This window comes from Leucoraja erinacea, chromosome 6, assembly GCF_028641065.1.
Source record: "Leucoraja erinacea ecotype New England chromosome 6, Leri_hhj_1, whole genome shotgun sequence".
NCBI classification, from domain to species: Eukaryota; Metazoa; Chordata; class Chondrichthyes; order Rajiformes; family Rajidae; genus Leucoraja; species Leucoraja erinaceus.
In genome coordinates, this window is record NC_073382.1 from 81,317,242 (window position 1) to 81,331,045 (window position 13,804).

Consider the following 13,804-nt stretch of genomic DNA (forward strand, 5'->3'; position numbering starts at 1 on the left):
GGGATGGCTGTTGCCAGGACGCCCCCTGGCTTGGCGGGCCACCAGCCTCAAGTACGCCTCCCAGCGGCTGGCTGAGCAGCGCAGGTTCCGTGGTGTAATGGTTAGCACTCTGGACTCTGAATCCAGCGATCCGAGTTCAAATCTCGGCGGAACCTGATGTTTTTCTTGCATACATAGAAACATAGACAATAGATGCAGGAGTAGGCCATTCGGCCCTTCGAGCCTGCACCGCCATTCAATATGATCATGGCTGATCATCCAACTCAGTATCCTGTACCTGCCTTCTCTCCATACACCCTGATCCCTTTAGCCACAAGGGCCACATCTAACTCCCTCTTAAATATAGCCAATGAACTGGCCTCAATTACCTTCTGTGGCAGAGAATTCCATAGATTCACCACTCTCTGTGTGAAAAATGTTTTCCTCATCTCGGTCCTAAAAGATTTCCCCCTTATCCTTAAACTATGACCACTTGTCCTGGACTTCTCCAACATCGGGAACAATCTTCCTGCATCTAGCCTGTCCAACCCCTTAAGAATTTTGCAAGTTTCTATAAGATCCCCCCTCAATCTTCTAAATTCTAGCGAGTACAAACCGAGTCTATCCAGTCTCTATTGCACTTGGCAGCTGCGAGGAGCTAGTATCTTTGGCTGCTTTCACCACATCTGCCCACAGCTCCAGCCCTCTTCTGCCATCTATTTATCTAACCTGCAGGTTGTGGGGAAGAGCGTAACGTACATAAATTCATAAATTTCATGTCACAGGAGCATTCAGCCCATCAAGTCTACTCCGCCATTCAATCATGGCAGATCTATCACTCCTTCCTAACCCCATTCTCCTGCCATCTCCCCATAACCTCTGACACCCGTACTGATCAAGAATCTATCTATCTCTGCCTTCACGGCCTTTGCAGCCGTCTGTGACAAAGAATTCCACAGATTCACCACCCTCTGACTAAAGAAATTCCTCCTCAACTCCTTCCTAAAAGAACATCCTTTAATTCTGAGGCCGTGACCTCTGGTCCTATACTCTGCCACTAGTGGAAACATCCTCTCCACATCCACTCTATCCAAGCCTTTCACTATTCTGTAAGTCTGTGGAATTCTCTACCTCAGAGGGCAGTGGAGGCCGGTTCTCTGGATGCTTTCAAGAGAGCTAGTTAGGGCTCTTAAAGATAGTGGAGTCAGGGGATATGGGGAGAAGGCAGGAATGGGACCATGATCACATTTAATGGCTCGAAAGGCCAAATGGCCTACTCCTGAGCCTATTGTGTATTGTCTATTGTCTATTGTACCTTTTCAATGAGATCCCCCCTCATTCTTCTAAACTCCAGCGAGCACTGACCCAGTGCCGTCAAACGCTCATCATAGGTTAATCCGCTCATTCCTGGGATCATTCCCGTACAAGTAAGTAAACTACAGGCCCACCACCGACATTCCGGCAACCAGCGGGCCGGCACCTCTTTTAATCCGGACAAATTTACGAGAGCGAGTTTGAAATCCCCCTGGAAGTCCCCCCGGAAATGTGGCCACCAGGCCGGGTGAGCCGGCCGATCTCCACCTCATCGGGACTTCCGAATCTGCCCCCTGCTGCCGAGGCCCAGTCGAGGGCCGGCAGATCCGTTCCCATAGCCGACTATCGAGGCCGACTTTGCAGGCCGGTATCTCGGCCTCTCGGCGGCCTAGGCGGAAGGTTCCGGTACCGTTGGACTCCTCTTGGAGGCCGTGGCCTCTGTTGGTGCGGCAACGTGGTCCGGCAACATCTCACCAGGGACTAACTTTACTGTACCACTCTACTGCTTTTTTAAAAATTGCTGTTTTTTCCCCTTTTTCCTTCCACCCACAATATTTAATATGTAAAAGAATATGTAATTCTGTTCCATTCTGTTTGTAGTTTGTTTGGTTGTTTGTTTGTTTGTCCTTTTGCACAAAGTCCGCGAGCATTGCCAATTTTCATTTCACTGCACATCTCGTATGTGTATGTGATGAATAAACTTGACTTGACTTGACTTGACCTTGACTTGACTTGACCCAGAAAGGCTCTGGAACCAAAGGTGCCGGAAAATCAGTGGTGGAGTTAAGAGTCACGAGTGTTTTATTGTCACATGAAATTCTTACTTGCTGCAGTACAACAGAATATGTGAATATGTCAACATTGTATATAACGGGTGGAAAGAAGAAAAAGTTCAATAAATACTACTTGTTATTGCCGATCGTGCACTACTGCCGAGTAAGGGATTACAGAATGCTCGAGGATCATTGTATAAGTAGTAGGGACAAAGAACTGCAGATGCTGGTTAATACACAAAAGGACACAAAGTTCTGGAGTAACTCAGCGGGTCAGGCAGCATCTGTGGAGAACATGGTTAGGTGACGTTTCACAGAGTGCTGGAGTAACTCAGCGGGTCAGGCAGCATCTGTGGAGAACATGGTAGGTGACGTTTCACAGAGTGCTGGAGTAACTCAGCGGGTCAGGCAGCATCTGTGGAGAACGTGGATAGGTGACGTTTCACAGAGTGCTGGAGTAACTCAGCGGGTCAGGCAACATCTGTGGAGAACGTGGATAGGTGACGGTTCACAGAGTGCTGGAGTAACTTGGTGTACTATCTTTGCGTATTAACCTTTTCTCCAGAAACAGGCCCTTAGGCCCACCGAGTCTGTGCTGACCAGCGATCACCCCATACACTAGCACTATGATACACCAGTGACAATTTACAGAAGCCCATTAGCCTGCAAACCCGCACGTCTTTGGAGTGTGGGGGGGAAACCGAAGCACCCGGAGAAAACCCACGCGGTCACAGGGAGGAACGTACAAACTCCATACAGACAGCACCCGAGGTCAGGAACGAACCCGGGTCTCTGATGCTGTGAGGCAGCAACTCTACCGTTGCGCCACCGTGCCTCCAGAGGTGACGAGTTTAACTTGGCAGAAGATACGATAGAACTTTTTTTATCCCAGGAGGGAAATCGATCTGCCAACAGTCATAAAAACACAAGATACATGAAACATGAAATTAAAGTGACAAGTGAAAGGATTGGGGGATGTGCAAAGATTGGGCGGTGGAGTGTCTCAGTCTCAGTCTACCCCACGACAGAATGGAGCGGCTGGGCTTGTACACTCTGGAGTTTAGAAGAACGAGAGGGGATCTTATTGAAACATATAGATTATTAAGGGTTTGGAGACGCTAGAGGCAGGAAACATGTTCCCGATGTTGGGGGAGTCCAGAACCAGGGGCCACAGTTTAAGAATAAGGGGTAAGCCATTTAGAACAGAGACGAGGAAACACTTTTTCATCCAGAGAGTTGTGAGTCTGTGGAATTCTCTGCCTCAGAGGGCGGTGGAGGCCGGTTCTCTGGATACTTTCAAGAGAGAGCTAGATAGGGCTCTTAAAGATAGCGGAGTCAGCGGATATGGGGAGAAGGCAGGAACGGGGCACTGATTGGGGATGATCAGCCATGATCACATTGAATGCGGTGCTGGCTCGAAGGGCCGAATGGCCTACTCCTGCACCTATTGTCTATTGACTATTGACTAGAAGGGGGAGGGGTTGTACAGTTTGATAGCCACAGGGAAGAAGGATCTCCTGTGGCGTTGTGTGCTGCATCTTGGTGCAACCAGACTGTTGCTGAAGGTGCTCCTCAGGTTGACCAGTGTGTCATGGAGGGGGTGAGCTGTATTGTCCAGGATGCTCCGCAGTTTGAGGAGACCAAGACCAAACCTCCTGTGAATCCAACTCCGACTCCAGCCCCCCGGGGCGGAGCCGGCCTTCCCGATGAGCCAGTGTGGGTACAGTAGTATGTGGAGCACGGAAGATGCGGGCCGAAGGGCCTGTCCCTGGGTCTGTTTTCCAGTCCCTGCCTTTTCAAGTGTGGGTTAACGATGCTTGTGAATCACGGTGTGAGTCTCGGAAGCAGGTTGACAAAGTGCCAACGATGTACGTTCTAAAGAGGAACAGAGACATGCTCGACAAGGCAGCTTGTTCCTGCGGCATCTCACGCAATGATGTGTTGCCAGCATGTATTTTAAACCAGGGAGAGGTGGCAGACTCTGTCCAGCGGTGGGGGTGGGGGGTGCAAGGGAATTTAAACCGTTGCCCCTCCCACACCGACTTTAATCTTGCAGCTGGGAGCTGCTTTCTCCAGCTACTGTTGGGGTCTCCTCTCCTCTCCTCTCCTCCTCTCCCCCCTTCTCTCTCCTCTCCTCTCCTCTCCTCTCTCCTCTATCTCACTCTCTCCTCTCCTCTCCTCTCTCCTCTCCTCTCCTCTCCTCCTCCCCTCTCCTCTCCTCTCCTATCATCTCCTCTCCTCTCCCCTCCTCTCCTCCCTTCTCTCTCCTCCCCTCCCCTCTCCTCTCCTCTCCACCCTTCTCTCTCCTCTCCCTGTCTCCTCTCCTCTCTCCTCTCATCTCCCCCCTTCTCCTCTCCCTGTCTCCTCGTCTCTCCTCTCTCTCTCTCCTCTCCTATCCTCCTCCCTCTCCCTCTCCTCGCCTACCCTCCAATCCTCTCTTTTCCTTCCCTCTCCTCCTCTCCCCCCCCATCCCCCTCTCATCTCCTCCCCCCCCCCCCCCCCCCCTCCCCCCTCCCCCCCCCCCCCCCCCCCCCCCCCCACATCCTACCCCCCTGCACCCCCCCCCCAACCCCCCCCCCCCCCCCCCCCGTGTGGATCACACTGCCCCGCCACAGGTAAGCAAAGACTTCATCGCTCTGGGGATTTGTGGGGGGTAGCGACCTGAACCTGTGACAGGATGGTTCGTAGCTGGAGGGAGGGTGAGGGGAGGGGAGGGGGAGAGGGGGGGGTGAGGAGAGTGGGGAGAGGGAGTGGGGAGAGGGAGTGGGGAGGGGGGGGTGGGGGCGTAGGGTTGGAGGGACCTGGATAAATGGATGCAGTTGGAATGGTGAAGGGGGGAAGGGGGGGGGGCAGGGCAGTGCCAATATAGCAGCATGTTGTAGATGGGCTGAATGGCCTGTTAGTGTGCGGGTGGCAGATGGGGCAGTCGGAGGAGAGGCTGGAGTTACACAGGAAGATCCCAGGTACATGAGCTTGGATGTGGCAGGATGAACCAGGATAGCGCGGCACCTCCTCACCACACCACCCCCCCCCCCCCCCCCCCCAGTGTGACCTTCACTCACCCCAGCCCCTCCCCCCCCCCCCTCCCCCTCACCCTCGCCCCCCCTCTCATCCCCGCCCCCCCCCCCCCACCCCACCCCCCCCCCTCACCCCCCCCCCTCCCCCCCCCCCCCCCCTCACCCTCGCCCCCCCCTAGAGCATGGTACTCCCTCACCCCTGCCTCACCACCCTCCCCCCCCTCACCACTGCCCCATCCTAAGGGCAACCTTTCCACACAGAGGGCGGTGGGTGTACGGAACGAGGCAGTTGGCAGAGATTCTCACAACATTTAAAATACATTTGGGCAGGTACATGGATAGGACCGGTTTGGAGGGATCTGGGCCGAACGCAGGCAGGTGGGACTTGCATTGATGGGGCATGTTGGTTAGTATGGATGAGTCGGGCCGAAGGGCCTGTGCCCGTGCTGTGTGACTCCCCTCCTCTCTCCCACGTCCTTTTGCTTCGGCTCGAAGTAGAGACTCCTGGCATGGACTTGGGAGTCGGAGACAGGGATTAGATGATTTTTTGTTTTAATTGTCATGTGTACCGTGGTACAGTGAAAAGCTTTTGTTACATGCTGACCAGTCAGCGGAAAAACAATACATGATTACAATCGAGCCATCCACAGTGTACAGATTCAGGATAAGGGAATAACGTTTAGTGCAAGGTAAAGCCAGCAAAGTCCGATCGAGATAGATTCAAGATTCAAGAGAGTTTATTGTCATGTGTTCCAGATAGGACAATGAAATTCTTGCTTTGCTTCAGCTCAACAGACTATAGTAGGCATAAATAAATACAGAACAGATCAGTGTGTCAATATACCATTGAATATATATATATATACACACATAAATAAACCTATAAACAGGTAGACACAAACTGCTGGAGTAACTCAGCGGGTCAGGCAACATCTCTGGAGAGAAGGAATGGGTGATATTTCGGGTCGAGACCCTTCTTCAGAGTTACTCCAGCATGTCGTGTCTATCTTCGATTGTAACCAGCGTCTGCAGTTCCTTCCCACACAAAGGGCAGTGGTATGAATATTGATTTCTCTCACTTCAGGTAGCCCCGGCATTCCCTCTCTCTCTATCCCTCCCCCACACAAGTCGCACCAGCTTCTTGTTCTCATCCAGCAAACCGCTAACAATGGCCCGTTTACTTTCTCATCGTGCCTTTTTTTGCATATCTTTCATTCATTGTTCTTTATCTCTCCACATCACCAGCTATATCTCTCGTTTCCCTTATCCCTAACCAGTCTGAACAAGGGTCTCGACCCGAAACGTCACCCATTCCTTCTCTCCAGAGATGCTGCCTGTCCCGCTGAGTTACTCCAGCATTGTGTGTCTGTCAGGGGATAGTCAGAGGGTCTCCAGTGAGGTAGCGGGTAGTTCAGGGCTGCAGTTAGGGGGAAAGGGCGCCCCTCTATCTCTCTCCCCCCCCCCCCCCCTTACTGGACCTGCCCCCCTCCCCCAGCCAGGGGCGGTCTCTGCACGTGATGGACGCGGCTGGACAGCAATGGTCAGCGGACAGCTGGTGGCCAAAATTAGCCCGGGACTTATTCCGGGAATTGGTTTATCCACGGGGGGAGGTGGGGGTGGGAGGGGGAGAGGAGGCCGGGACAGAGCAGGATCATTTCCTGCCCCCCCCCCCCCCCCCCCCACCCTCCACCCCTCTCTCTGACTGACTCTGAGGCTCTGGAGAGGGACGAGGGGAAGGGGGGAGATGGGAAGGGTCGCCTTGAATGACAGACACCCCTCCCAAGGTCAATCCATTCCCCATTCCCCATCCCACCTCTCCCTCTCTCGCTCCTTCTCTCCCTCCCTCCCTCTCTCGCTCCCTCACTCCCTCCCTCTCTCGCTGCCTTTCTCTCCCTCTCTCTCCCTCGCTCCCTCTCCCTCTCTCCCTCCCTCTCTCCCCCCCTCCCTCTCTCTCTCTCTCCCACTCTCCCTCTCCCACTCTCTCTCGCCCTCTCTCCCTCTCTCCCTCACCCCTTCTCTCTCCCGCTCTCCCCCTTCTCCTCCCCCTCTCTCTCCCTCCCTCTCTCTCCCTCTCCCTTCCCCTTCTCCGCCCCCCCATCATCCCTCCCTCCCTCCCCAGACCCCCCCCCCACACACCCACACCCCCTCTCTCACTCCCTCCCCCCCCGGATAAAAATATCCACGGTCCCTCCTCCCTCCCACTCTCCCATCTCTCGTCTCCCCTCCCCCCTCTCTCCCTCTCGACCCGAAACTCCCTCCCCCCCACAGATCTCCCTGACCTACTGAGTTACTCCACACCCTCTCCCCATCCCCAGATCTCCTGACGCCACCCAGCATCATATCTCTGCACACACCCCTGACACAACAGCCCCTCCCAAGACCCCCCCCCCCCACACACACACATTCACCCACGACTCTCTCAATCTGCCCACACACCCCCTGATAAAAATATCCACGGTCCAGAATTAGACTGGGAATGTGTGGATCGTTCCGGGAAATCAGCCCACATCAACAAAGACCATCTCTCGATCTCCCTCTCCCCCGACTCTAGAGTTGCTGCCTTACAGCGAATGCAGCCCCGGAGACCCGGGTTCGAACCCGACTACGGGCGCTGTCTGTATGGAGTTTGTACGTTCTCCCCGTGACCTGTGTGGGTTTTCTCCGAGATGTTCAGTTTCCTCCCACACTCCAAAGACGTACAGGCTTGCAGGTTAATTGACTTGGGGTAAATGTAAGTTGTCCCTAGTGGGTGTAGGATAGTGTTAGTGTGCGGGGATCGCTGGTCGGCGCGGACCCGGAGGGCCAAAGGGCCTTTTTCCACGCTGTATCTCTAAACTAAATACATGATTACAATCGAGTCATTCACAGTGTACAGATACATGAGGAGGTAGTTGAGGCATGAACTATCACATTTAAAAGATACTTGGACAGGTACATGGCTAGGACAGGTTGACAGGTGTTTTTCCCAAATACGTCAGGTGGGACTGGTGTAGATGGGACATGTTGGTCGGTATGGGCAAGTTGGGCTGAAGGGCCAGTTTCTGCGCAGTATCATTCTGGAGTTCAGAAGGATGAGAGGGTATCATATTGAAACATATAAGATTGTTAAGGGCTTGGACACGCTAGAGGCAGGAAACATGTTCCCGATGTTGGGGGAGTCCAGAACCAGGGGCCACAGTTTAAGTATAAGGGGTAAGCCATTTAGAACGGAGACGAGGAAACACTTTTTCTCACAGAGAGTTGTGAGTCTGTGGAATGCTCTGCCTCAGAGGCCGGTTCTCTGGATATTTTCAAGAGTGAGCTAGATAGGGCTCTTAAAGATAGCGGAGTCAGGGGATATGGGGAGAAGGCAGGAACGGGGTACTGATTGGGAATGATCAGCCATGATCACATTGATTGGCGGTGCTGGCTCGAAGGGCCGAATGGCCGACTCCTACACCTCTTGTCTATTGTTTCTGCGCTATGACTACGAGTATAATGAAGATGGGCCGAAGGGCCAGTTGAGTTGCAGTGTGACTGTGTTGTTGTGTCCACAGGTGCGTGTGGCCGGAGTGATGGTGACCATCCGAGTGATGCTGCTGGGCAGTGAGCTGGTGGGCAAGACCTCGCTGGTGGTCTGCTTGACCACCCGCCTCTTCCCCCGTGACAGCCTGCCCACGGTCTTCGACTCCTTCAGCACGCAGCTGCGCCTGGGCGAGCGGACGGTGGTGCTGAACGTGTGGGACACGGCTTCGCAGGAGGAGCACCGCCTGTCCGTGCGCCAGTTCTACTACCCGCTGGCCGACATCTTCCTCATCTGCTTCTCCATCGGCGACCCCTCCTCCTTCGAGCGGGTGTGGGCCGACTGGTACCGCGAGGTGCGCCAGCACCGGCCCGACGTGCCCGTGCTCCTGGTGGGCACCAAGAAGGACCTCCGGCAAGAACAGGCCGCCGCCGGCCAGCGCCAGGCCGCGCCCGTCTCCTACCAGCAGGGGGCCCGGCTGGCCCGCAGGATGAGGGCCGTCAAGTATCTGGAATGTTCCGCCCTGCAGCGGGAGGGGGTGGGCGAGGTCTTCGAAGAGGCCGCCAGGGCCGTCTTGAGGGGGGGGCGCTCCAAACGCACCCGATCCTGCGTGCTGACGTGACCCCCCCCCCCCCCCCCCCCCCCTCTCCTCCCCCCCCCCCCCCCCCCCTATAATGTTACCAGGACTGCAGGGAGAGGTTCAACACAATTGGGACTATATTCATCAGAGGATGATTCAGTTCAGTTTAGTCTATCGTCCCGTGTACCGAGGTACAGTGAAAAGCATTTGTTGCGTGCTAACCAGTCAGCGGAAAGACAATACATGATTACAATCGAGCCGTCCACAGTGTACAGATACAGGATAAAGGGAATAACGTTTCGTGCAAAATAACTCCGATCAAGGATAGTCCGAAGGGGTCTCCAATGAGTTAGCTGGTAGTCCAGGGCGATCTTAACGAGGTGGATAAAATCATGAGGGGAATAGATCGGGTAGACGCACAGAGTCTCTTGGCCAGAGTAGGGGAAGCGAGGACCAGAGGACATAGGTTAATGGTGAGAGGGGAAAGATTTAGTAGGAACTCGAGAGGTAACGTTTTCCACACAGAGGGTGGTGGATGTATGGAACAAGCTGGCAGAGGAGGTGGTTGAGGCTGGGACTATCGCAACGTTTAAGAAACATTTGGACAGGTACATGGATAGGACAGGTTTGGAGGGATATGGGCCAAACGCAGGCGGGTGAGACTAGTGTAGATGTTGGTCAGTGTGGGCAAGTTGGGCCGAAGGGCCTGTTCCCATGCTGGGTGACAATGTGGAAACAGGCCCCTCATTAATGTCGCTAGAAATGAACCAATCTCCCAGTTTCCTAAACCCTTCAGAAGGGTCCCGACCCGAAACATTCTCCAGAGATGCTGGTCCCGAGATGCTGCCCGACCTGCTGAGTTACTCCAGCACTCGAAACGTTCTCCACAGATGCTGCCTGACCCACTGAGTTACTCCAGCACTCTGTGAAACGTCATCTATCTACGTTCATCAGTGTCGGCAGGGATAAGTTTGGCCAAAGAGCCTGTTTACGTGTTGTATGACTCTGTGACTCTCAAAGGGTTATGGGGGTTTTCTAACAGTTTGCAGTGCTCTTAGGGCGAAGCCATTCTGCCTGTCAAGCCTGTGCTATCCCTATGAGAGAGAGTTGTTCGCCCAAAGTTCTTGCCATTGGTTGTCTGCCAAATTGGCTTAAAGATTGACTCATCTTGCAGCCGATGGAATAACAGAAACTTCTAGAAACACTCGTGGGTGGGGGGGGGGGGGGGGGCTGGTGGCGCACCGGTAGAGTTGCTGCCTCACAGCGCCAGAGACCTGGGTTCAATCCTGACCACGGGTGCTGTCTGTACGGATATTGCACGTTCTCCCCGTGACATGCATGGGATTTCTCCGAGCTCTCCGGTTTCCTCCCACACTTCAAAGACGTGCAGGTTTGTAGGTTAATTGGCTTGGTGTAAATGTGAATTGTCCCTGGTGTGCGTGTGGGATAGTGTGAATGTGCGGGGATCGCTGGTCGGTCCGGACTCGATGGGCCGAAAGGCCTGCTTCCACGCTGTTTCTCAAAACTCACCTAAACTAAACTACTCAGCAGGTCGGGCAGCATCTACTGGGTGGGAATAAATGAAGGGTTTTCGATCTGAAACATCCCTGTCCCGATCAAGATCAGGAACGTTTAATTTTCACTTTGATCGGCAACGGAACAATGAAATTCTTTCTTGCTGCAGCTTTTACAGCCAATAATCGTAGATAAATATATAATAATCAATAATGCGATCAATAAATAGTCAGTAATAGTGCCAAACCGAAGTCCGTAGAGCAACCGCAGACACAGTCTGCAGAAAATCACAGTTCCTGAGGTTAGTGTTGGGCCTGATGGTTGCTGGTTCCTGAACCTGGAGGTCACGGTTTTCAGGCCCCTGTACCTTCTTCTCGATGGTAGCAGCGAGATGAGAGCGTGGCCAGGTTGGTGAGGGTCTCTGACGATGCTGGCTGCCTTTTTGAGGCAGAGCCTCCTGTAGATGTTGGGAGGTCAGTACAATAGAGAATAGACAATAGGTGCAGGAGTGGGCCATTTGGCCCTTCGAGCCAGCACATCCATTCAATGTGATCATGGCAAATTATCCCCAATCAGTACCCCATTCCTGCCTTCTCCCCATATCCCCTGACTCCGCTATCTTTAAGAGCCCTATCTAGCTCTCTCTTGAAAGTATCCAGAGAACCAGCCTCCACCGCCCTCTGAGGCAGACAATTCCACACTCACAACTCTCTGGGTGAAAAAGTGTTTCCTCGTCTCCGTTCTAAATGGCTTACTCCTTATTCTTAAACGGTGGCCCCTGGTTCTGGACTCCCCCAACATCGGGAACATGTTTCCTGCATCTAGCGTGTCCAAGCCCTTAACAATCTTATATGTTTCAATGAGATCCTTCTAAACTCCAGAGTGTACAAGCCCAGCCGCTCCATTCTCTCAGCACATGACAGTCCCGCCATCCCGGGAATTAACCTTGTAAACCTACGCTGCATTCCCTCAATAGCAAGAATTGCCTTCCTCAAATTAGAGGGCCAAAACTGCACACAATACTCCAGGTATGGTCTCACTAGGGCTCTGTACAACTGCAGAAGGACCTCTTTGCTCCTATATTCGATTCCTCTTGTTATAAAGGCCAACATGCCATTTGCTTACCCGTGCTGGACTAGTGTAGAAGGGGCATGTTGGCTGGTGCGGGCAAGTTGGGCCAAAGGGCAGTGTCCACCACTCTCTGTAGATCCCTTCGTTGCTGGGCGTTTGAGTCGCTGATCCAGGCCGTGATGGCCATGATGGTCAGTGTGCTCTGGAGCCTGCTCTGACCGATGGAAGTGACTGACCTACAGAGCGATGCCAAGGGTCCAATGTCCCCAACACTGCTGGCCACCTGGTGGGGGGGGACAGACACACCTGGGGAGGACACACCTGGACTCCCGCCACCCTGACCTTGAGAGAGTTGATGACCCCAGGAGAAGGGTGACCGGGGGAGGACCTCATTGCAACTTACCGAATAGTGAAAGGCCCGGATAGAGTGGATGTGGAGAGGATGTTTCCACTAGTGGGAGAGTGTAGGACTAGAGGGCACAGCCTCAGATTTAAAGGACGTTCTTTTAGAAAGGAGATGAGGAGGAATTTCTTTAGCCAGAGGGTGCTGAATCTGTGGAATTCTTTGCCACACACATGCCAAGTCAATGGGTATCTTTAAGGCATAGATGGATATATTCTTGATTAGTACAGGTGTCAGGGGTTATGGGGAGAAGGCAGGAGAATGGGGTTAGGAGGGAGAGATAGATCAGCCTTGATTGAATGGCTGAGTAGACTTGATGGGCCGAATGGCCTGATTCTGTTCCTATCACTTATGACCTTATGAACCCTGTGCTCCGATTGGGTGAAACCGGTTGACTTCATGTCTACACGTCAGACGGCCTTTGCTGATTGGTCGGCAGCTCGTCACCAGTGATTGGCCGAGCAGGGTGTGATATGATTGGACATCTTTAAATCAGCGTCGCGATTGGCCGGCTCCATCTCTTGTCTCGACAGGTGAAGGTGTGTTGTGGAAACACCTGGCAACATCTGCGAGCAGCTGTAAACATCTGTAGACACCTGTAAACGTCTGTAAACATCTCTAGACGCCTGTAAACAGCTGTAAACATCTCTAGACGCCTGTAAACAGCTGTAAACATCTCTAGACAGCTGTAAACATCTGCAAAAAAGGCGGTAAACAGATGTGAACATTTGTAAGGAGCTGTGAAGATCAGAAAACATCTGTAACATCTGTAAACTTACTCTGGTAATGGTTGCATCCAAATAAAGTGTCTTTAGCAGAGTGTCTGTTGTCATGTCTGGGTCTCCAGCCTTGGTTCAGGTGTTTAGATGTGGAGGGGTCGCTGAGAACTAAGGGGGATCGGGTTGGGGGGGGGCCGGGGGGAGAAGGGATGAGAATTTTTTGTAACTTTGTCGGTGGCTGTTTCGTGTACGTGGTTTGCAAAGACCAGGATTTTCACTGCACCTACTGTACAAGTGGCACGGAAGCTCGAAGGGCCGAATGGCCTACTGTGCACCTATTGTCGATAGTTGATGTGCAGGAAGGAATTGCAGATGCTGGTTTACTCCGAAGATGGGCACAGAATGCTGGAGTAACTCAGCGGTCAGGCAGCATCTCTGGAGAGAAGGAATGGGTGACATTTCGGGTCGAGACCCTTCTTAGACAATAGACAATAGGTGCAGGAGTAGGCCATTTGGCCCTTCGAGCCAGCACCACCATTCAATGTGATCATGGCTGACCATCCACAATGAGTACCCCGTTCCTGCCTTCTCCACATATCCCCTGACTCCGTTATCTTTAAGAGCCCTATCTAGCTCTCTCTTGAAAGCATCCAGAGAACCTGCCTCCACTGCCCTCTGAGGCAGAGAATTCCACAAACTCACCACTCTCTGTGTGAAAAAGTGTTTCCTCGTCTCCGTTTTAAATGGCTTACCCCTTATTCTTAAACTGTGTGGCCCCTGGTTCTGGACCCCCCCCCCCCAACATCGGGAACATCTGTAAAGAATTATCCTCACCAGTGTAAAACTGCATGCTATCCAGTCCCATCATGCCGTACCTGCACAATAGATCTTCTGTTGAACTACAGGCAAATAGCCGGAACCATCTTGCTAC

General features: G+C 53.1%; 1 protein-coding gene and 1 non-coding gene across 2 annotated transcripts; both read left to right on the forward strand.

Moving 5' to 3' along the window:
• Positions 1–83: 83 nt before the first annotated feature.
• trnaq-cug (transfer RNA glutamine (anticodon CUG)) lies at positions 84–155 on the forward strand. Its single transcript has one exon. It is a non-coding gene; the product is annotated as a tRNA-Gln (tRNA).
• Positions 156–4,648: 4,493 nt separating this feature from the next.
• Positions 4,649–9,228, forward strand: LOC129698338 (rho-related GTP-binding protein RhoG-like). The gene is made up of 2 exons (XM_055637427.1): positions 4,649–4,681; positions 8,620–9,228. The coding sequence occupies exon 2, from the start codon at positions 8,638–8,640 to the stop codon at positions 9,205–9,207; it is 570 nt and encodes a 189-aa protein (XP_055493402.1). The 5' UTR covers positions 4,649–4,681; positions 8,620–8,637; the 3' UTR covers positions 9,208–9,228.
• Positions 9,229–13,804: the final 4,576 nt, after the last annotated feature.

What these genes read in the sequence shown, in the direction of transcription:
- LOC129698338 (XM_055637427.1), top strand. Translation starts at nt 8,638, where the DNA reads ATGGTGACCATCCGAGTGATGCTGCTGGGCAGTGAGCTGGTGGGCAAG.